Here is a 25,332-nt window from a genome sequence, read left to right as displayed (position 1 = left end):
AGAGAATAAAATGCCACGGATGATTGTTTGATCATATTATGTATCTGCCCAGCTCACTTTGAGGGTTCAATGGTCAATAATCTACAATAGTTTCAATATTTTAAAATATAAGTTCATAATCATGTTTATGACTGTTGTGCTGTGACATGTAATATATACAACATTCTAGACCAATCTTGATAAATGCATGCATAATATTGGATTCCAGTCCATGCAAACTAACTCATTAACTGATTCATTTTCAGTCCACAAACTACAATTTACAGGGATACAAGATTAGTTAGAAAAAAGGAAGACATGGTTTTTATCATCATTATCTCTTCCAAAATAAAGAATCATTGAAGTTCATTCACCACAAAATCGTGTCTAAGTTGATAGCATACAAGTAAATAAATTACAAGGAAATACCTTCACAAAAACCTGGGTTGCACGTGCAAGAGCATTATTGGCAATATCCATACTTCCATTGGCCTCCATGCATAGAATATATCGAATCCAATATTCAGGATAATTAGCACAAGTAATTAGGCACCTTTCATATAGCTTGACAACCTTAAAAAAAATAAAATAAAAAAGGCGCGTTCATTGACCATAAAAGAACGAATGGATAAACCAAAAACAAAGGAGATATGCCCAAGAAATACTCCATTAGTAGAACAGAAAGGCCCCTTAATTAGGAAATGAGGGACCATCCTTGCCTGACAGACAGATGGTTTGGAAGATAAGAAGATAAAAAGAGACAAACAGCAGAATACATCAATTGGACAAACAGCAGAATACATCAATTGGAAGATAAAAAGAGCTCTAATAATTGGAGGTGGTATAGCTAATTTCACAGACGTAGCTGCTACATTCAATGGAATTATTAGAGCCCTAAGGGAGAAGGTACCACCACATTTTGACATTCATATCATATACGATAGATTGGCCTAGTTGGTTTATTTTGTTTTGTATGCTCAAACCATTTCTCTTTTGCGACATCAAAGGAATCCAAGCTAAAAGCGGCAAGAATGCATATATTTGTGAGAAAAGGCGGTCCAAATTATCAAACTGGTTTGGCAAAGATGAGTGCTTTGGGGGAAGAACTCGGAGTTCCTTTTGAGGTATGCGATGACTTTCTGGTTTTGACATCTGATATCAGTTGTTAACAAGCCTTTACTCTTGAAGAATGTTAAAGGGGTGAACTAAAACACAAATAGATTATAAGTTACAGGCTGCAAGCCTGACGTCGTTTCTCAATGCAGGTTTATGGCCCTGAGGCAACAATGACCGAAATTTGCAAGCAAGCAATTGAGTGCATCGTGGATGAAGCTTAAGAGTTTCTTATTCGCGGCTCTTTGTATGAGTTTTCAAGCCTCGAAGGTGTATTATGATTTGGCCAAAAAGGCAAAAAGTGTGAATTGTGAGTTTACCTGGCAAGATGAGACCGCATAATTTCATCGGTTTTCCAATCTTTTCAACTATTGTGACTTAATGTGATGAACCATGGTAAGTGTGTTCTTGTTTTGAAAGGAAATGGTTGCATTGTGTTCTTGTTTTGAAAGTAAATGGTTGCATTCCTTCCTTTCCTTCCGTTTTCTGCCCCTTTGAGTATTTCAAGTTTAAACAAGTAAGAGGGAATAAGCAAAAGAAAATATTTGTCACAAAAATTATACAAATCTCTAAAGAATGAGGAAGTGAGTAATTTTTATTTTTAAACAACGATATTCTACATGTAAGGGGAGGGTGATAGTCTACTATGAGGGAAGGGGGTGGATTGGGCTAAGAGAAAATCTAGGATCCATGTGTTTATTAATTTGAATCTAAGATGTTCGAGTTTAAGACTTGTTATCGTTCAATAAAAATTAGAAAATCAAACGTTTTTTGAAATGTCATCATTCAGTTATGAATAAATGTGTTTTAACTTTTTCATGTTTATTACTTTACAGAATTAATTTTTACATCCTCATTTTTCTCTCACCTTTGTGTTGGATAAATAAAAGTAAATAATCAAATGACGTAGTTGCATTACAAGTTTTTTTTTTCTTTTTTTGAAAAACTGGACATTGTATTCCAGGGCCCAAGGCCAAACAAGGACAAAAAGAGGTCCCCAAACTACATAAGTACAAAACAAAACAGTGGACCTGAACAGTACACACAAAAGAGCCCAATACAAACACAGACAAAGCTATGGAACTCCTAGAACCTTGCAATCGCCTCCGTTGCGGGAAAAGTCGAGAGCCCCCATCACAATCCGTCCAGCACTCCGACCAACCAAAGCCCCATGCATTAAGAAAACTAGTGCTCCAACACCGCAGAGCATCCACGCCAGCGCAAACCCATGCCCCGAACCGTCATCAAGCAGCCACCGCCCAGAAACAAAGAATCTGGTGACTCCAACAACCTGCAACAACCCCCGTGCCGATCGCAACTAGAATCCACCGACGACAATGCCAATAAAGGCAAACAAACAGAAGGTGGTGGTGTGTACACCCGAGTAAAAACTCTACGCACCTTTCAAAGAAAACACAACCGAGTGCTGTGAAGAAAAGAGGTTGCAAATCGGGAAAGAAGAAGCAACAAGGAAGGATGGAACCCACCCGAATTGGACGGGAAGGAATTGGGAAAACAGAGAAAGAGGGATAAATGAGAGACATGGAAGTGGAAGGAAAACTAAGGTGAGGGTAGATAGAAACGGAAGAAGGGAGGAAGAAGAACAAGGAAGGACAGCAGAGGACAGACACCGACCCTTGCCGGAGCTCGGGCTGATGGCTAAGGAGAAAAATTGACGACGAAAAAACTCACACAGAGAGGTGAGAAAAACTCTCAGAAGAGAGAACGACTCAGAGAGAGAGAGAGAACTGAACACATATATATAAAATATGAGGATTAACCACTTTTACCCTCAAATGAAAAAAGTGAAAACCGGCTTAGCCCGTCTATAACCGCCTTGTGACTCTCCCAGTCTCACTGTGCTCGTTTCCGTGAGCAATGGCGCGTGGTAGTTTAGACATCGGCGCTCCAAACGGTGCGTTTAGCTCCGCTGAAATTTCCGAACAAAGAATCGACTGGTCCGAGCTACATTGACGACGACGACGATGACGATGCCGGTGGCGTGCAAGTCACGTGCTTCAGTGAGGTCGTCAACGAAACCACCTTCCACCTCCAAATCATCCGCCTTCCCAAGCAGGTTCGTCTTCCATCCTCATCCCTCCCCTTTTTTGTTCAATTTCCTCTAGAATTTTTTGTTCAATTTAATGCTGAATTGAACTGCCCAAGTCAAAATTCGGGCAACAAAATTCGTTAAATTTGTTGGTTAGAAATTTTGAACAAATTCTTAATTGGGTACAACTTTCTCATTAATTTGAGTGGTTATATGCAAGGATTGATTGCAACCCTGCAAAATTGGGGTAATTGTTTTTTTTTTTCTTGGAAAATCTAGGCATTATTTGCGGGCAAGTTTAAACTTTGGTCAAAGTCTGAATTGGGTAGTTTTTTCTTTTCATTACTGTGAGTGTAAGCATGGAATGATTTGCAACTCTGCAAAAATTGGATCTTTCATTCTGCTTAGAAAATGTAGGCGATTATTTGCATCTGTTGTTAATTAATTCTTAGAAGTTTGAAACTTTGAACAAAATCTGAATTGGGTAAAAATTTCTGATTATTATGAGTGTAGATATATGCATGGATTGGTTGCAACTCTACAAAATTTGGGCATTTGTATGCAGCAGCACCTATGAGACCTGTAAGTTGGTAATTTGGTGTTAAAGTTATTCCAAAATGATCTCTCTTTACACTTGTGAATTCGGACCTCTTTGTGCTGCTTGGGATTAAATTTAGTTAACTGCAATCGTTACCGTTGATGGATTACAGAACAGTACAGTGGGTGTTACATCCATACTCGGTGGGGCTTTTGATAATACAGGGTCGGGCATTGTCGAAGATTAGGTAGGTTATCAATTTTTGTTTGGATAATTTGGGTTTGTCATCATCTTTTTTTCCCCGCCTACTCCATGGTCTGACATGCGGTTATTTTCAGTGTTAAAGACTGGACTGAACATAATTCTGCCTTGCAACATTCCGAAGAATAGTCCCATGCTTGAGGTTTGTACCCTCTCTGTGTCGAACACAGAGAAACAATACACACATGAACACGAGACTATCAGATGTCTGTTTCTTTGTCGTTTGCATATATGCAGGAATGGATTCGTCTGTGTTTGCACGTTTTGTTAGCTATTTTCACTGAATCATTTGCCCCTTGTTCTTGTGATTTCAGGCAGATGCTGAAAAATTGTTGGTTCAGAAGCTAATCAATCTTGGGTACACAAGGCCAAAGTCCGAAGGATTCTAGTCGTAGCTGGGGGCTTTTTGATTCTGCTGGATATGAGGAATGTTTACTAGTCGTAAAGTTGACACTTTTCGCGGACTATGGTGTTATTAAACATGCATCAGGCTATGGTTCACTTGCAAGGAATGAGTATCATTCTCACATGGTTTACAAAGAGGAGTGGAATTGGAAGGAAAGAGTTTATGTGGTTCAAATTCGCTTTTGGCGAAAATTGGACCTAAGATCTCTCACTTATAAGTGAAGATGAATATTACATCGTAGTACTAAGTGACCAAGCACTTACTAACATAGGGAATGAATAAATAAGTGGATATCTTGTTGATTTTGGTACGACATACCTGAAAAATTAAGGTATGGGATAATCACGGGGTGGTGGGTGTTTATCCCATTCCCATTCTTTCTCATCAACATTCGTTCTTATCTTATTCCATCCCATACTCATAACAAGTAATTAAACATGCCATTAATCCTATCATTAGTCGGGATTGAAATAAATAAGTTTCTTATTTCCTTACAACTTGGACACAATTTTTTTTGGGCTTTCTTGTTTCAATACCATTTCTAAGTAAAAAATTTAGGAAAAATATCATATTTTTAGTTTAGGTACTAATGAAAAAGTTAACCAAAATTATTTTTTGAATAACACTATATAATTACATGATTACTGCTCAAACCCACAAACTTTTTGGGTTAGCAGTGGCGGGCCAGCTAACTTTCTGGCTAATTTTTTCGGCCACAACCAATTTTTCGATGACATTTTTGGTCCGCCGGTCAACTTTTCGATGACTTTTTGGGTTATTGATCATTTTTTTTCTGCCAAAATGAGTTAGGAGTGAGGATCGGAGATCAGGAAATACCAAAGAGCGATCGTTTTCGCTACTTAGGATCTATCTTGCAAAAGAATGGAGAATTAGATGGAGATCTCAACCATAGAATACAAGCTGGATGGATGAAGTGGAAGAGTGCATCCGGCGTGTTGTGTAACCGTCGTATACCACTGAAGCTCAAGGGAAAATTTTATAGGACGGCAATAAGGTCGGCGATGCTGTATGGCACAGAATGTTGGGCGGTGAAGCATCAACACGTACACAAAATGGGTGTAGCGGAGATGAGGATGCTTCGTTGGATGTGTGGGCACACAAGAAAGGATAAGATTAGGAATGAGGATATCCGAGGTAAAGTAGGAGTAGCCGAAATTGTAGGAAAGCTGAGAGAAAATCGGTTACGGTGGTTTGGACATGTGCAAAGAAGGCCTACTAACGCTCCGATTAGAAGATGCAACTACGGGACAGAGGTTCAGGGCTGAAGGGGTAGATGAAGACCAAGGAAAACTTTGGAAGAGACTCTAAGAAAAGACTTAGAGTACTTGGATTGAACGGAGGACATGACACAGGACCGAGCACAATGGCGTTCTAAGATTCATATAGCTGACCCCAATCAGTGAAGAAGGCTTTGGTGTATTTAACACAATACGTTGAAATGAAGCAAAACTTATTTATTGATATATCTGATAAGTTACAAATATGTACATATACATGAGTCAAAATAAACAAACAAGAGGGAGCCTTCAAAAAGGTTGCTCAGGAGAAGTCTCAGCAGTCGGTAGAGCCCCAGAAAGAGAAGGCACTGGAGAGGGATCATTCGGAGCCTCAGTACTGGACAGAACCCTAGAAGGAGGAGGCATCGGAGGTTGATTATTTGGAGCTTCATTACGCGGTACAGCCCCAGAAGACGAAGGCAATAAATGCCTTTGGAACAAACCCATAAACCGCTGATGATCAAGTAAAACCTGACCATCAAATTCCTTCATCTGGTCAAGCTTTCTCTTCATGTTTGTAGCATAGTCATGTGCGAGCCGGTGCAACTGTTTATTCTCATGCTTGAGCCCTCTAATCTCCTGTTTGAGACTCATCACTTCAGCCGCCAATGATTCAACTTGGCAGGTTCGAGCAAATAGGCGTTGGGCCATATTAGACACAGAACCTGCACACTGAACACTCAGAGCCAGAGAATCCTTAACAGCCAACTCATCAGACCGTTTGGAAAGTAGTTTGTTATCTTTGGGAGTGAGAAGGTTCCTGGCCACCACCGTAGCGATCATATCATTCTTCATCACGGAATCCCCAACGGTAAGAGTACCAGTAGGGGATAAGAAGGATGGGCGCCATATGTTGTCTGGAGAAGGCGTGGCTACCTCTTCAAAAAGGTTTAAGTCAAAACGACGGTCGGAGGGGCCAGACATTTTCAAAGGTGTTGAAGAGAGAAGAGGTCAGACAAATCAAGATCTTAGAAGTGCAAGAAGGGAGCTTCTACTGGTGGAGATTCAAGTGTGCTTTGGAACTTAATGTCAGCCTCTATAAAAATCTGCACTCGACGGAGCTTCAGAAATCGAATATGCGCCTGCCCAGAAATTGAAGAGGTGTTTGCTTTCTCAAAAGTTGGGCTGTTCAGAGACCATGAGGGCCGATCTCAGAAATCGAAGAGGCGTTTACTTTCCCAAAAGCTGGGTTGCTCAAAGACCACGAAGACTGATCTCAGAAATCGAAGAGGCGCTTGCTTTCTCAAAAGCTGGGCTGCTCAGAGACCACGAGGGTCGATATCAGAAATCGAAGAAGCACCTGCTTTTTTCAGCCTTGTCAGCACCTGTCACATGCACACTCAGTTTTGCTGAAATTACGGGCATTCTGTTGAAGATTTTTGGTGAAGTAGAAAGCATGTGAATCTTACTGTTCAATCATCCACTTTCCACATGCACCATCAGCTCATGGGTACCACAGATAACTTTGCCAAAGATCTCTGACAAAGTTTAGACACGTGAAGCTTGAAGCTTGCAGCTCCCACTACATCGTTATGACCAAGAAGGGTAAAAGAATAGCAAAGAAACAACACTAACAAAATTTAAACACATAAATTTTGAAGGTCTAGTTACCATATTATTACCCACAAGGGTAAAGGAACAGCACCACTGCTGGATAATTGGAAAGTCCCTGTGTGTCAACCTCTGTGCTCTGTGGCAAGGTAGACTAGCAAACATGCCCAACCTTTACTCACATTCGAGAAAACACTCACAACAAGATTGCTTGCTCCTCCGAATCTCGGGAGCCAGACTCCCAACATGATTACTTTCTCAAAAATCGAAGAGACACCGCTCTCTGAATCTCGAGAGCTAGACTCCCAGCAGGATTGCTTTCTAAAAATCGAAGAGGCACCGTTCTCCGAATCTCGAGAGCCAGATCCCTGACAGGATTGCTTGTTTGAAAACTGAAGAGGCACCGTTTTCTCAACTTTGAGAGCTAGATCTCCTTGGATAAAGCTTGTTTGTAATCTTCACACGCAACATCAGCTTTTCAGATACCACATACCACTTTTTCAAAGTGCTCTGACACACGTGAAGCTGGCAGCTCCCACTATTATGTTATGACCAAGCAGGGGAAAGGAATAACATTACTACTTGTTGTTAGGGAGACTCTTATATATGTCAACCTCCATCCTCAACGGACAAACAGACCTGCAAAAATGCTTAACCCTTCCTCATATCTGAGAGGGCACTCCCAACGAAGCCTCTCGAAATACTCAGTTTTCTTTCCCCCCGATAATACCTCTGCAAACAAGCTACACCAGAGCAAGAATATCTCATATCATCAGGGTTAAAAGCAAGAATATCCCATATCATGCTTTTTCCCTGTCTTTTCCTTTGGCCTTGTTCTTACCTGCAAGACAAGGAGAAAGAGAGCAATCAGTCAGCACTTGGAATCAAGCTTCCAGTCAAGAACTGACTGCCTGGAACCCTTTACCTGATTACTTACGTGGCATTGCTCTCGAGTACTCATCTTCAACATCTTATGCTTCTAGAGAAAATAACACGTCTGCCTGAGGAACAGATAGGGAAAGTGAGAAGGATACAAGGAAGCATGTGGAAACAAGCGTAACAGAACACGTGCCGATACATCCACTACTTCGTCAACAGCAAAAGTATCACATATCAGCAGGGTTGAACGTACTCTAGATTTGATGGACTTGTTTTGACCCTCAAATTCTTCAGTCGGCCTTATACTCTGGAGGAAACCAAAAACCCTCCAGCCCAGTTCAAGAATAAGCCTGTGGAAAGTTACTCATTCAAAAGCAAAAGTATCTCATATCATCTATTCTCTTTTTTCTTCTCTTTATCCTTCATGTTGCCTGCAAGATAGGGAGAATGAGAACAATCAGCTGGAACTCGAAATCAAACTTCTGATCTGGGACTGATTGCTTGGAACTCTAATTGCTTACCTTGTCTGTCACCTCTTTCAGCAGATCCCCTAGCTCGGCGACTTGGGGGACTCCTACTACATGGTTTGTATCGCGTTTGACCAAGCCTGAAACTACAAGTAAGCTTCAAGTGAAATTGATACATTACCTTGTGCATCTCCACCAGTTAAAGATACCACCCCTGGATGGAGGAAAAGTACTTCCAGAGAAGATGCCACATCTACCTATGAGACATATAAGGCAAGTGAAGACGATACCACACTTCGGTATTTAGAAGTTTCATGATTATGAGATCATTCTCCCACAATATTTCCTAATGTCATTTGTACTAAATCATTCACTTGTACTCACTAAAGGAGAGCTTGAATCTATGTACTTGTGTAAACCCTTCACAATTAATGAGAACTCCTCTACTCCGTGGACGTAGCCAATCTGGGTGAACCACGTACATCTTGTGTTTACTTTCCTGTCTCTATCCATTTACATACTTATCCACACTAATGACCAGAGCAATCTAGCGAAGATCACAAATTTAATACTTTTTGTTGTACCAAAGTCCTCACTGATTTTGTGCATCAACAATCCTTAAGTCCTTACCTTTTTGCGTTGGTAATGGATGAGTTAACAGGACATATTCAAGATGATATTCCTTGGTGTATGCTTTTCACAAACGATATAGTGTTGATAGTTGAAACTCATGAGGGGTAAATGCGAAGCTTAACCTTTGGAGAGAAGTGTTGGAATCTAAAGGTCTTCGCCTAAGCCGATCAAGACAGAATATATGGAGTGCAAGTTCAGTGCAAACGGAGGCCAAAATGAGTTAGGGGTGAGGATCGGAGATCAGGAAATATCAAAGAGCGACCGTTTTCGCTACCTAGGATCTATCTTGCAAAAGAACGGAGAATTAGATGGAGATCTCAACCATAGAATACAAGCTGGATGGATGAAGTGGAAGAATGCATCTGGTGTGTTGTGTGACCGTCGTAGGCCACTGAAGCTCAAGGGAAAATTTTATAGGACGACAATAAGGCCGGCAATGCTGTATGGCACAGAATGTTGGGCGGTGAAGCATCAACACGTACACAAAATGGGTTTGGACATGTGCAAAGAAGACCTACTGACGCTCTGGTTCGAAGATATGACTACGGGATAGAGGTTCAGGGCCGAAGGGGTAGAGGAAGACCTAGGAAAACTTTGGAAGAGACCCTAAGAAAAGACTTAGAGTACTTGGATCTAACGGAGGACATGACACAAAACCGAGCGCAATGGCTTTCTAGGATTCATATAGCCGACCCTACTTAGTGGGAAAATGCTTTGTTGTTGTTGCTATTAGTTAACTTTTCGCCGACATTATCTACGGCCGATCAATTTCCTGCGACAGGCACCAACTTTTTCGGTGACCGGCTGACCAACTTTTTCGACAACATAGAAAAAATGATTTCAAAATGTCTTCAATGTGATTTGAACTTAAGACCTTAGAGTGAGAAACAACAACTTGTACTACTGGACCAAACGGATAAATGGTTTCGGATTGGTAAATAAAACAAATACGAAGTAGGCCCTATAAGTAGTCCGCATTTCTTAAAAGATGGGGATCCTTAGAAAACGAATCCTTAGAAAACGAATGTCTTCAAATTCATATTCAAATGCCTAACAAAATCAGGAATCATATCAACTAGCTAGCGGAAGAAACTAAAAGAACATTTGACCTAATACGTACTAATAGTGTATATAAATAGCTCCACACTTATAACTTGATTATTCTCTTAATCTCTGTTTTTTCGGTTTCTTTCTTGACCGGATCCAATATTTGACATCAAAGGACGTTGGAGTATAAAACCTTTTTCTTGAGAAACAGATAAACACTCCCATTTTTTTTTTGTTATAGTAGAATCATCATCTTGGGATTCTACTCCTTAATTACGGTTTCCTTGTATATCAAGTAATTTAGAATTGTAAGTATTTTAGGATTCCTGCTACAGTTGGGTTACGTTTAACCCTATATATATATATATATATTGTAAACTTTGTACAAAAATTAATTCAATAGTCAATTTGCTACTTGCACCCGATTATCTACGATTAAAAAATGGATTTGTTCAATTTTATCACGCACAGTTTGAACCATGGTAAGATTCTCTCTGCATATCTGTGTGCATATATATATATATATCAGTATATTTACGTTATTCTTGTGTTTCCATGCATATTATTTTGTTACAGGGGTTTCCAGATCATATTCAGATTCACCTCCAGCTCATTACATTAAAAAAATAAAGTCGTTTTCAGTGCTAAAGAAACATTCAGCACATGGACATCAATCAACGGAATTTGAAGCTGGAGGATACAAATGGTAATCCCCATTCTCATATCTGATGATTAAGGGTCTGTTTGAATTTGTTTCGGAATGGCTAAAAGTTTTTTCTAATAATAAAGCGCTTTTGATTATGTTTTGCATAAAACTTTAATGCGTTTTTTAGTCTTAAAAAATACTTTCTGGATAAGCACATGAATTTATAGTAAAAATTTCTACAGGTCCATAGTAAAAGCACTCCACAGATTCATAGCAAAGCAAACCATGTATATTGATTGGCAATGGCTCGAACCTCTTTTTTCTCCCACGTCGAGAAAGTAATTGCATATGCTACCATAATGTCCCGAACTTCACTAATCAGAATAAGCGGTTACATAATATGTAAAATTATCAGAGAAACCGGCCACTTCCAACAATACCGATATTTCCAACAACATCGATATTGTGCTCAACTTGATAATTACCACCTGCACAATCCGTCGGGTGTGATCTTTTATCACAAAAGGTCTGAGGTTAGGGTATTTAAACTCTTCTCTTTTCTTAAAGATACGGTCGATGTGGGATATGTGACTTGTGTGGTAATCCTCGTACGCATAAAATTTTATTTCTCCAATCATCACTATCTAATTTTGGGTTAGACGTTCTAATACCATCAGGAAACCACGAATAATGCACCAGTGATACCTTGTGAATAAACAAACAAACACACACACAAATTTGAGTTGAGTTGATGGTAGGTTTCTTCTTCTATGTTCAACATGCAATAATTCTTGGTCTATTATATATATATATACATATATATATATATATATATATATATATCTACATATACTCACAGGAAACTGGCGCTCTACCCAAATGGAAACAAGAAGAAGAATGTGGAAGACTTCATCTCTGTCTACTTGGAAATGGCTGGAGTAAAATTACTTCAGGCTGGTTGGGAAGTATATGTTGATTTGAGAGTGTTTTTGCTTGATCAGAATAAGGGATCGTACTTGGTTCTCCAAGGTATATATGTGTGTATGTGTGTGTGTGTGTGTGTATTCTATTTCTCATGCATGCATCCAGCAGATAAGAGACCGGTTAATATGTGTTGATGAGGTCATGTCGAGAAGGTGAGGGGCTTTGTATATGCTTATTGAACGAGGGTCTTCTAAAGTTTAATGGATTAAGTCCAAGTTAGTCAGGAATGAACCATAAAATATAGATAGAGCTATTATAAATGCCTTCCATGAGTATTACAAAGGTTTGTGAGAGGGATTTGCAAATCATTACTTACTTAGAAGGTGTTAGTTTCAAATTCCTCTCACATGCTTTAATTTGTTCAACTCATATAAGACATTCCTTATCCCGTCTAAGTAACATTGTAGACTTGAATTAAAACCGCTTACCCTAACATAGCTTGAGGGAATTGGGTTATCCTCATACATATTGCTAATTGATTTTATGGTAAAATATCAACTTCATTCATAATACATCAGAACAAATGTACAAATGTGTTGAGCCCAACACATGCTCCCACATCACCCAATATATGTACCCAAAGTGTTATTCTTGAATGATCACACACGAGAGAATCTCAATTTCCTTCATGTGCCTTTGGACATTACTCATCATTTTTATGGTCTTTCTTATTAATATTTATTTTCTTGGTGCATTTAGATCGTAATATAAAGCAAAAGTGCTTTCATGGGGCGATGCTTGATGCCGGTATTGATAAACTCATCTCACTGAAAGAATTTACTGATGCTTCCAATGGCTATCTGGTAAATGACGACTGCGTGGTTGGAGCTGAGGTCTTCGTTTGTAAAGAAAAAAGAGCAGCCAAGGCAGAGTTTCTATCAATGAGCTATTATTCTTTTACGTACAAGCATGTTTGGAACGTTGGGAACTTTTCAAAGTTAGATTTTATACTTGACTCGGAACCATTCACTGTTGGAAACAAGAAATGGTACGTGCATCTCTCTAACTTAACTGCATGAAAATTGGAAAGAAATTAATTAGTCCTAGAATGGCTTATTGCCAACACAATTATAATAGGAGAGATTATATTCACACACCCCAAATTAATTCTCTCACACCTTTTTACTTTTTTAATATTTTCTACACATTACTAACACTTAATAGAAAAATATTATAAAATTTAAAGGATGTGGGAGAAGTAATTTTGGGTGTGTGAATATAATCTCCCTTATAATACTAGTAGGGATCTCTAGCATATAAACTGTTTATTGTTTGTTACACATATAATGTATATTATTTTGTTATATTTCCAGCGTCGGACTACATTTTCTAACGCGCCTCATCACGAGAGATCCACACATTTTCACACAGGAAACCAATTCTCATATAAAAACTGGTCAATTTCATTATGTTTGAGCTCACACATATTTTCAAGAGCCCATTGATTATTCATTCACTAGACCCAACTCACATTTCAAAGGCTTAGTCATTCGTTTAATACCCTTGTGCCCATCATGGTCAACCTTTTTGACCCAACATCACCACTACCCACCCACTAACATCACTATATTGTCAACAATTTAACTATCTATTATTAGATGTGACATTTATCAAATTATCCCAATGACATTAGTAGTGCACCTCCCACTTATAAACGGTATATTATTTTGTAATACTATTTTTAGTATTAAATATTGCTCCACCAACATGACCAAGCATGGGCCATCACCAACATCAATAATTTTTGTTTTAGCCAATTTCACTATGCAATTTGAAATATAGTCTAGCAGATTAAGTGCTCAAAATGAAGCATTGCTCTTGAAGATCAAATCAACTTATAAATGAGGCATTGTCCTTAAATTTCACTTACTATTTGTGGTTACAGGAAGATAGTGCTCTATCCTAAGGGAGACTCGAACGGAAAAGGTACTCATATTTCTCTTTTCTTAGCATTGGCTGATCCGGAAACCCTCCCTCCTCGTTCCAAAACGTGTGTGGAGTTTTCCCTGCGCATTGTCTATCGAATGAATCGCAAGACTAATCATTGTCAAAAAGGTACTACACGTAAATAAAGGTTGAACTATTTTGTGGATATATAATTAACTACGTTTAGATATTCCACATCGAGAAAGGAAGTTTTGCCTAAATATTTTAAATAATCTTAAGTCTCTGCATGCTATTGCTAATTGATTGGTTTAGATTGGACGCGCACATTCTAATAATATATATACAATGCGCTCTTATTCATGAAGGTATACATTTTGTGTGTGTGTGTATATGTATATAAGTGAAATAATTATATTCTCTTCCTGTAGCTACTAATCAATGGTTTGATGCCTCGAGTCCGAGTTGGGGTTGGTCTCACTTCATTGCACTGGACACTTTCAGTAAGGCCGGCAAGGGCGATTTTGTAAAGGATACTTGCTTGGTGGAGGCCGAGGTCACCGTCCATGGAAATTCTCAAATAGTGTAGCTAGTCAGCTAAACCATTTTATCATGCACTGTTAAATTTGCTTCCACCCACCTATGGTTGCATTTCTTTGGAGTTACTAATTGTGATATTTTATATGTGTTACTTAACTCGAAGTTTTTGAAGTAGTCCATATACTTGCTTCTCTTCCAAGAAATTCATATGCTTTAGGTGCCGCTAATTTTTCATCAGAAATTAGTGACAGTGCCTATATTTTTACTGTTTTTATTTTACCGTGTAATTTGAGTTGGAGGTGCATCAGTAACTGATCTCGGTACCCTTGCAACCAAATATTATCAAATATTGGTACCACAACAAGAAGGTATAGTGACCTTCTTCAAGGCCACAACTGAGAGTTTGAGTAGTTAAGCAAATAACAAATCCTAACTAAAGCACATTATATATATATATATATATATATATATATATAAAGGAAAACTAATGAAAATGGTATGAAAACTTTGAGTTTTAACGAAAAGGAAAAAAAAGTGTTGTAAGTGAATAGTAGGATTGACTTTTTAGTGTAAAAATGTGATTTTTCGTTAAAGTGAATAGTACCCGGAGTTTTTCGTTAAAGTTCCCTAAAATATATATATATATATATATAAACCCTATAGGCTAAAGGATTATTAAAAAATTATTAAAAAAATCACATTTCTAATAGAAAGTGAATTCTCATGGTTGAATTTTTCAGGTCGACGGGCCGATGGCTCGCTCCAACAACACCGATACAGTGTTAGTTAGAGTGGAGATACGGTGTTAGTTAGAGCGGTAATTTTATTTAAATTCTTCCTTTCCCTCACCAATGTGGGACTTTTGTTGGAAATTTTGAGTAGAAATTTCGTTGTCCCATATTGGCCATTACCAAAAGGTTTCCTCACTTTATAAGGCTTTGTCCCTTATAGATAGTGATTGGAGTAATGGACCATGGAGAATGAAATTGGGCTCAACCTTGGGGTTGAGCTTTGAAGTGTACTTGACACGCCCCGATCCTGATGTCCAAGGGACATTAGGATGGCCACGTGTTGGCTGACACCTGAGGGTAACGCAAGCCATTTAATGAATGCATATGCTAAGAACATGTAAAACATGTGTATAAATTTCGTGCGTGACTACGCAAAGTAATACTCAAATATACGTCTCACAAAATACCATAATAATATTCAACTGTCAACAATGAATCTAATGATAATGCATGACATGTTCAGAGCATACAACTAATCCAGAGTACAAGCGAAAGATAAAATAGAGAAGAGCTATTACAATAGATGTCAAAGCAGAGATGATGATATGATGTCACTGGTAGGGGAAAACCTCGTATCTCGGATCGTACGCCTTGTTCCTATGTCCTGAAGGGGCGTAAAACAAACATGAGTGAACCAAGTTGATTATATATATATATATATATAATACTGAAACAGTTATCAACATACTAACCCCCAAAGTTTTATGAAAACTAATAGCATAATATGTGATAGGTTTCTCTGAAAACCCTAGCATGCCATAAAACCTTTCATAAAACATATATCGTATAGTGTGCTAAATAGTGGTATCATAATCGACTCGCAGGCCCTTGTATCACCCAACCCGAAGGCCTAATATATAAATCTTCAATCGACCCGAAGGCCCCTACATCACCCGACCCACAAGCCAATATAATATCTCCCAACCCGAAGACCCTTACATCACCCCACCGAAGCCAATATAAGTATCATTGCCCGAAGGCAGAACAATGACCACTAGATACGCACAAAAACATTGAATATAGTCTTAACATAGGTACATATATCTCAAAAACATCTTCATAGCTATAGTCATCCATCATATATACTATAAAGAAGTGTGTAAAAGCATGTTCGTAAGCAGTATATAGTCATCCATCATATATACGACAAAGAACATCAGTTCGATAAAGTATGGTAATTCAAAATATTCTCAGTCAGCATAATATCTCATAAAACGTTTCATAAAACGTAGTCATTAAATCATGCTTTTCATGTATGCATTCCTACTATTAAAACATGCATTTTAGAAGGGGTCCACTCACAGATACTCCTCATTCCCTAAATAATTGTAATAATTTCGAACTCTCCCAGTAAAATTAAGTTGGTTCTGTTTTAGTTGTAAGTTTGAAATAAATTACTAAATAACTCACGAAAAAAATAAACAAAAAGAATTTTGATATGCTTGTAGAGTAATGTAAGGAAGACTAAATTTGTAGACAAAACTTGGTAAACTAAATGACATTGTAGGAGCCAAAAATTACTCCACTAAACAAGTCACTAGCACGACAAACATGGGGAGTGGAACTACAATCAAGCAACTTGATACCCACTTCATGGAACATGAAGAAATAGAAGGAAAATGAGACTTGGAGCCCAAGACTTGAATGCCTATAACAGGCTAATAATCCCACCAGCGTAAGGGGGTGGAAAAGAGAGAGAGGTATGAGATCGTCCTATATTTTATAAGTATCCTGAACAAACACTAAATTGAGCGTCGGAGTGTTTTTTTGCAGGTCATCCGCTCTCATTGTTGACAACCAACAATAGTGTCTAAGGCTTCTTAACATGTTCTAGATTACTTGTTGGTGGAGAATTAGAGTACTCGAACTTTTTCACTTCAACAGACAAAAAGTTGATGATTGGATTATTACTTAACCGTTGATAAACGTGCTCATTTCTATTTGTGACTGTTGACCCTAAAAACTACCAAGCCTACGTGGCGCGCAGGCCGAGTAATCTATGAGCTAACTACGTCCTTCGGTTGTGTGCGGGGCATGCCAACTCGTCGGCCGAGCTCGGCCGAGGAGTAAAATTTGTTGATGTTGCGTTGGGTCGCGCTACTAACTTCTGCGTTTTGCGATTGCTACCGAAGAAGGAACTTGTCTCGGCCTTCGAGTTCTATAGCCTGAAGACAAGGCTGCTAACTTAGCGAAGTTCAATATCAAATTCGGCTTCCAATGTGCCGAATGTAGTAACTCATAACACCTCACTTCGCCGAGAAGGCTAATGAGATGACCTCGACCAATAAGGATTCAGAAATCCTTCTCGACCGAGACTTGGATAGGTAACCAGTCGACCTCGCCATAGTGTTGTTGATACCAACAGAAGATGTTGCGAGATCGGCTGATTCTACGGTGATAGAGCTATCTTATGCCGATTGAGGATATCACTGGTTGCCTTCACAGTGTTGTTGATACCAACGGAAGATGTGTCGGCGAAAAGGGAAAAGTAAAAAATCTCAAGGTTGTTGAGAGAGTTTGCGTAGGGAAATTGTGTGTTGAATTCAAGGGGGTTTAAACAATACACAGCCTCCTCTATTTATAGCATCAGATACCTTCTAGGCCGAGTTAAAACCCTACTCGGATTATGACTTCTTCTCCTAATCAAACACCAACTTGGCCAGTCCTATTTTCACTATGATTCTGAACCCAGTCCTTTATCGATATGGATTCACTTCCGTGTTATTACTCGCCGAGACTCCTTATTGCACCAGGATTCGACTACTCATCTCGCAGCATGACTTAACCGACCTAGGTCTTGGAAGCCCACAAGCTAAACGATTCATGGTAACCCTTTCGTAAGGCCTTCTAGGCCGAAAATGATTCCATACTCGGCCCAAACTAATATTTTAGGCCCAAACATTTCCCCTTCGCTTCTGAGGTCTTCAGCCTGAATACTTTGGTCGAGCTTCGACCTTGAAGAAGCGAAACTAACCCTAGAAATCCAAATACTCCACTTCCAAGGCGCATTAATGGAGCACGATTGCATGTTCTTGATTCTGCCAACTGATCCACCACGTGGCATCTTTCAAATCGACTTCCTCCTAATAATGACACTCAAAGCGTGCGACTTACTGAACCGTTTCATTATGCCAATCTTATTGCTGAACTCAAACATGCCACCTTGATCCGCGAATCATCCAACATCGTGCAGATGCCAAAATGTCCTTTCACCATAAATCCTGCCGTCACACGCAATCGTGACCCCAAAATACGAAATCCTCGGTTCTTTCAACCAGATTCCCTGAATGTTGATAATGATTAGCGAATCCTCCGGCCGATTTCACCCCTATTTTGAATTTCAAACGATTGACCTTCTCCTTCCCACTAGTCTATAAATACTGAAATTCTCTCATTTGTACTCTACGCTTTCAACTTTCCGCCATTACTCTCCAGAAAATCTTCTTTCTCCAGGTTTTCGTCTTCACCCTAATCCAAACGATTCTTCTCTTTTCATACCTTCAAACCTCTCACGATGGCTTCCTTCATCTCCAAGCTTTCGAAAGAATGTGACCAATGCCAGAAAATTATTGATCGAAGTTCAATCAAGACCATACGCTTTGAAAATGATATGAGCACCACTCACCAAATTCTTGGTCCCCTTTTCAAAGCGGCAGCGCCACCAACTTTCACCAGACTTCTCCAAGAACACTGCCTGTTATCCTTGCTTCAAGGATTTGAATGGTCGAAGTGGGATTTGGCAAGGCCTCAAGGCTCTTGGCCCTCGACCACTACCATCTGGGCAGCCTGGGTTGTACGAATGGAGAAACTCTTCGACGAGCAATGGAAAGCCCTAGGCATCTACGACGCCATTCTCCTCTCATCTATGGATGTCGTCCTCGACAAGGAGCTCCTTCTAGCAGCCTTATACTTCTGGTGTTTGGCCACCAACACCATGGTCCTCCCTCTCGGTCCCATTGGTCCCACCATTCTTGATATCACCGCCATTTTAGGGACTTCAGCATCTGGAATCCCCATCGATGCTGCCCTCTCTAGGTATCCGTCGAACCTTGACCTAAAGACGCTATTCGACAAACAGGCCCTTGAGACGTTAAGCGGTGAGGGTCAAACACCCTCGAAATAAGATGTTCAAAAGCTTCACAAGAACTTCTTCAACTACAACACCCTTTATCTCTATTTTGCCGGCCGAGGAGAAGAGGCTCTGCGAGAAAGGGAACACGAGGCTTTCCTCTTCTATTGGTACAACAAATATATCTGTTGTACCAAATCTAACAAATGCTTGGTCGAGAACATGCCAATGGCCGAAGCCCTGGCTAGTGGTCACACTCTGTCACTTAGGTCAAACATTCTCGCATATCTCTTCTGCTGCTTGGCCGAGACGACCCTTCACAAGATCGACCCGTACCAGAACGGTCCCCTCTGGGTCTTTCAACTCTGGTTGCAAGTTTACTTCGCCTCTCTTCGGCCAACAATCATTGATTTCTCGCCAACAGAAGCGCTTGGACCTCAGCTGGCCTCCCGACCAACACCCCTTCACCAAGCTGAAGAGGTATTTAGATACTTTTTCACCCTCGACGACCTTTCTAACGACGAGTTCTTGATATGTCATCGTCGAGAATACCCTTCATCAATCAAGCTTCCTACATCAGTGTGGGGCGCGGACGAAGATGCCGACCTTCGTCAGTCCTGGGGGTCATTCGTGCTCACCTGCGACCTGCCTCTCGGCTGTGATGGTCGCCGAGCAGGCTGGGAAGTGTACCATCCTACCTTCCTTGCTCGACAGCTTGGCTACCTCCAAGGTTGCCCGGTCCCCCTTCTCTCCTCACGAACCGTCCTAAGCCGTGGACGTAAACCTGGTTCCTCAGAGAAGGAATGAAATATCACCAAGAGGGAGTTCCAAGAGCAATGCCAAAATTTCCGCATTCGACCGGTCACTCCAGAAACACTCAGCACCGATACTTTCGACGAGTGGTGGGAAAACTACAACCATAATTTTTTCAGCACACCGGTCGAAGACGTTCTGAACAAGATCTTCGGTGATTGACCTACAAAGGCCTCTACCCCTCAATCCCAAGGTAATGGTTTATTTCCATCTTCTTCCTTCATCTTTTGAACGTTACTGATTTGCTTTCACTTTCTCAGGTAGTCGGTCGCTGAAAAAAGACGAAGTGGTCGCTGCGGCTGCAGCTGAGAAAAAATCGACCCTCTCTAAGAAGGCTAAGACCATCGCACAAGCCTTGCTAAGCAAACGTCCTCGCTAAGAATCCGAAACGACTATCGACCCCCCTCGACCTGCCAAACGAGTCAAGAAACTAGCGAAGAAGGGAGAGCGGCCTAGCTAAGAAGCCGAGACGACTATCGACCTGCCAAACGGGTCAAGTCACTGGCGAAGAAAGAAGAACGGGAAATTCATGTTATCTCCAGCCAGACCACGGGGACAACGACTCCTAGTGTCTCCCCTTCTGCCCCCGTTGTCCTTGCTTCAACAGAAAACGGCCCCTTCCAGCCAAGGATACCACCCTAATACGGCCTGTTTCCAAAGTTGTTGAAGCAGCCGTCGCTCCGTCGGTCGAGGTGCATGTAGCTTAGGGGCCAGTCGCTGCGCCTTTCTTGGAAGAGGCAATCCCCTCGGCTGAACAAACCCGTCCCAAAAATCCAAAGCAAACAGCGGTCGTTCTAGGAGAAAATGATGGGAGCGACGAACTTCCCTTGGTGAGTCACCTCCAACCACGCGATCAAACTCCTCATGTGCCCGAGACGGTTGTCCAAGTCGGTCCTTCAACTACCGACCGTGGAAAACGACCTGCCGTGGATCCAGAGGTAACGATAGAAACGCCTGTTCGCCCACAGGATCAGGACGAGGTGGTTATACGGGTCGGCCTTTCTACAGCCTCCCGTGGAAAAGAACCCACCGTAGAGCCGGAAGCGTCAGTCGAAACGCCAATTCACCCGCAGGATGAGGACCTCAACATTCCTTCCCAAGAAGCAACTTCGGCCTTCGTAAGTACCCATACTGCTTCTCTCTTGGTTACTTTTCTGCCTTAGAATTCTAAACGAGGAAGATACCTAATGTCAGGTGCCTACCCATTCTTTTCATCAAAATTCTACGCGCCGAAGGGTGTTATCTATATTTCCTGGCTGCCTCAATGGCCATTGAACGTAGATAACCTTCATTGGTCGCGTGAACTGAGAAGCAGTCTAAGACACTGGGCTCGGCCATTAAGTTCTTTAGGTTCGAGCAATGAACCTGAAGATGTGGCCGAAGTCTCCTCTCGGCAAGTTTAAAACAAAACCTTCTTGTTATGTTGTTTCGTGATGTCCTTAAGCCTAAACTGATTTCTTGTGTGCAGCCTTCATAGGAAGTCGAGTTCAAGGCTCTCTTGTCTAGCACTACTAGAGCGGCTAGCCCTTCGGCCACTACAACTGAACCTGCCGATTCAATTGCTCTGGTTCAGGTGCAAGAACTTTTGTCTCTCTCGGCGTCGCAAGTCCTTGAGCGCAAAGGCCTCGATTCATTGGGTGCATGCCTAAACGACCTCGGTGCAGATAGTCAAATGAGCGCCGAAGCCATCGTTCAGGCGTTGTTCACCTTGGAGCGAGTTCAGAAAACCTTTAGTGTCCTTGCTAACGCTCTTCGGGCTGAACAAGATCTGAAAGCCGCCATGGCCGTCCACGACATTTTTCCCCGAAGATTGATGCTTTAAAGGTAAAAAGGGAAGCCTTAGCCAACCTCGACCATCAAATAGCCGAATTGACAAAGCGAAGGTCAGCTATCGCTTCTGAGCTTGCTAAGGATTTTGAGTCGGGCAGCAAAGATTGTTTGACCGAGTATGCGGCGAGCGCGAAACGAATCGAGCAGTTGAAGATGGACAAAAAGAATCGGCAGGCCGAGGTCATAATGGGCGAGGTGCGGTGGTTGGAGCTGAAGGCCCTTCTCGGCACTCTTCTTCCTTCTTCGCCCTGAATTTATTTTAAATTCATCTGAATGTAAACTGATCGACTGGCTCAATTTGTATATTCTTTTATCGATCTTAATGAAATGAATTTCTATTCCCGCATTTCCCATGTAACTGGATTGTACTTCTTCAAAAATTGCCCATTGATTGGTAATTTATGAACTAAACTGGTCCGATCTCTAAGATGATATGCCCCTTTACCGAGAACTTTATGCACTTCAACAAAGAGTTGGTTGATGCGAAAATTATCTTAACACACAAATTTAACCCTCTTTTGACAATTGTAGTATAAGTATAAGTAGGGATCGTTCTAGGTCGGGGATTAGGAGGGATTGCTAATTGACTCTAAACTGACTCAAAGACACAAAAACAAACTTAAAAGCATTAAGATAGATTCAAAAGACTCAAAACTAGTTCACAAGACTCAAAATAAGCTAAGAACACTCAAAACTGCCTAAAAACACCAACTAGGCAGTTTCTGACACTAATAACAATTTTGGACGAAAATAAAGTTTGAGCTTGACTCAAAACACTTAGAACGCAAACAAAACAAGTTTAAAAGAAATTGAACCAAGAAAGTAACGGGGGGTTTTGATTTGGATGAACTTAGAATAATAAAACAAATTGAACTTAAAAACAGTTTTGAAAAAAATTTAGGAATTTAGATGGATGATGGGATGGCTAGAGGCTTTTTCTCCACACATGACATAGATGCAAACAACTTGATTTCCAATTACTACTTCATTGAATTATGAACGACAATACTCCAAATTAACCGTGACATCACTAGTTAACCCTCACATTTTCCTTGTTTTAATGGATTGGATGACATCATTCGACAACCCAAAACATTCTTCAAAAGTTCTCTACATGACATCATAATAGTTATACAATCAAAGATCATTACATTTAATGAAAATCATAAGCATTGACAAAGCACTTGCAACTATGACATCATGTCACTCATGCTAGGAATTAAACTTAACGCAATCGTTTATAAGCGACCTCCACTACTTGTGAATATAAGTTTGTAACGATTATGTGAAACTTTCTTATACTCTAGCATCGGATTTATGCATGCCAATTAAGTGTTGACCCTTAATCAACAAATACAAATAAGTTATCAATCAAACAATTAAGCCAATTGCATTCATGATTCAAGAATTCATAACTGGAATTTATCAAATCATATTGTACACATAATCATGGCTTTGAAATCACCCTTAGCCAAGAGGGGTTTAGCCACTCATGTTCACAACAAAACGAAAGAAAATGAATTTAAACATTGGAAACAAAAGAAAGAAAATACCTAAATGCTCCAACGATCCAAGTTGACAGCAAGCACGTCCAAGCACTTTCCTTTCCTTCCTTTGCTATGGCACAAGGTGTTGGTGAGTGTTTGAAGGTTTGTTTGTATGGAGGAATGGATGTGATGATGAATGGATGTGTTTGGATGAAGGTTGTGTTGAAATGGGAGTGAATGATCTAACAAAATATGACTTAAATTTATGTTACACACTTCCTTTTATAGAGGAAGTGCAAGGCAATGGAGGGGGACATGGAGTGTGTGTGCAATGATTCAAGGGTGAAAGTGAAGTAATGATGCAAAGCATGGGGGGTAAAATGGAGTGGTGTTGAAATGATTCAAAGGTGAAAGTGAAGTAATGATGCAAAGCATGGGGGGTAAAATGGAGTGGTGTTGTGATGATTTAGGAAAGATTAAACCGAAATAGGAAACCTTGGCTTAACTTTCCTACTTCAAGTAGGAATCCTCATCTTTAGGTCTTCAATTTCGTCAATTCCTTTAGTTCCAAGCATGTGATATTTATTCCAAGCCCAAAATTGCTCCAAAATGCTCCAAAATGCACTTCTTTGCTTCATTAATCCTTTGGACCTATAAACACACGAAAATGGCTTAAAGTACATGAATGACTAAGACTAACAACATAATTGCAAGAAAACAAGCTAACTAAATCGCATAAATATGCTCCTATCATTGGTCCTACACCGGTGTTCGGAAATGCATCCTCAAATGCAAATGGGGATGAAGATGGATCTCCTACCATTCAAGAAACAGGGGTAGAAAATCCGTCTCCTGGTGAAGGTTCCATACCTAGGGCTACGGGACGAAACAAGATCCAAAAATTAAAGGAAAAGGGCAAGGCAAAGGATGATTACGCCTTTCAATAGGAAATGGCGGCCTCATTCAGATTAATGGCGGAGCAAAATGTCATTGCCACAGAAGAAAGGAACCGTAGGCACGAAGAACGGGCAAAACAAATACAAGAAGAGATGGATGATAGGAACATGCAAAAAAACACTTCGGATTACACTCCAATGAGTAAGACATATTTTGATAGGAAAAAGAGGGAAATTATAGCCCGACTGGAGTTGTTTGGATCTGACTATACTCCTACAATGGTGGATGATGATGATGATGATGATGATTATAGTCTTTAAATTTAAGTAGTTGTAGTCTTTAATATTTACGTTGTAGTATTTAAATTTAAATTGTTGTAGTCTTTAAATTGAAATAATAAATTATGCTTGGCCTATGGCTCTTTAGCCCCCTCGGTTGGAGATTTTTTTGTCACAGGGCTATGTTTGGCATATGGTCCTTTGACCCCCTTGGTTGGAGATAGTATAAAATATGACATGGCACTGTTTATTAAAATACAATTTCTTTGAGGGCTATAGAGCTAAAGAGAGTCCTCTGGCCCTCTTTCGGTTAGAGATGGCCTAAGAAGATCGTGTAGTCAAGTGGTGGACTTAGAAATTTTTCTCTGGTGGAGCCAATGAAACAATCTCAAGTTTGTACCTAAAGGGCACCTGTTTGGCCTCCTTAAGTTTCACTGAACTAGATTGGCGTGTGAGCGGGTCGGAATTTAATGGGACTAAGTCGGCCTCGTGCCGACTAGCAAGGCACCCCAAAACGTTTGGGATTGCTAATCCCATCTCTGAACTTGTGTTGTGTGCACACAGTGTCGTCTGCAAAGCATGCCTCTCTGCAACTCCATTTGCCTCCATGCCCAGATCGTAAACCCAGATTTGAAACCCAACCTACCCATGCCTAGATCCGAAACTAAAAAGCAAAACAAAAATAACAATCCCAATAAAAATTCTTCCTTCTTCTCATAAAATTTAGAGGCGCGAGGAAACAGAGGCGGCAAACTTAGTCCTTGAAGCTAGTCTAGTCCGAGATAATACGGTGCAACAAACACACCCAAATAGTATTAGGCCTTTACCTCAAAAAGGGAAAAAAAAGGATTAGGCCTAATTAGATCATTAACGAACCCGGTCAATGTCTTA

The 25,332-nt window shown here is 40.3% G+C and overlaps 1 protein-coding gene and 1 pseudogene across 1 annotated transcript; both read left to right on the top strand.

The window, feature by feature from the left end:
* The first annotated feature begins 2,323 nt into the window (after positions 1–2,323).
* Positions 2,324–4,001, top strand: LOC126607051 (uncharacterized; annotated as a pseudogene).
* Positions 4,002–10,664: 6,663 nt separating this feature from the next.
* LOC126609092 (uncharacterized) lies at positions 10,665–14,336 on the top strand. Its single transcript, XM_050277104.1, has 6 exons — positions 10,665–10,704; positions 10,799–10,928; positions 11,728–11,897; positions 12,552–12,840; positions 13,738–13,907; positions 14,241–14,336. Exons 1-6 carry the CDS (start codon positions 10,665–10,667, stop codon positions 14,264–14,266), a joined length of 825 nt encoding a protein of 274 aa, XP_050133061.1. The 3' UTR covers positions 14,267–14,336.
* Positions 14,337–25,332: the final 10,996 nt, after the last annotated feature.

This window comes from Malus sylvestris, chromosome 16 (assembly GCF_916048215.2).
Source record: "Malus sylvestris chromosome 16, drMalSylv7.2, whole genome shotgun sequence".
Lineage (NCBI taxonomy): Eukaryota > Viridiplantae > Streptophyta > Magnoliopsida > Rosales > Rosaceae > Malus > Malus sylvestris.
The sequence above is the reverse complement of the archived record's forward strand: the minus strand, read 5'-3'. Positions and strand labels throughout refer to the sequence as shown.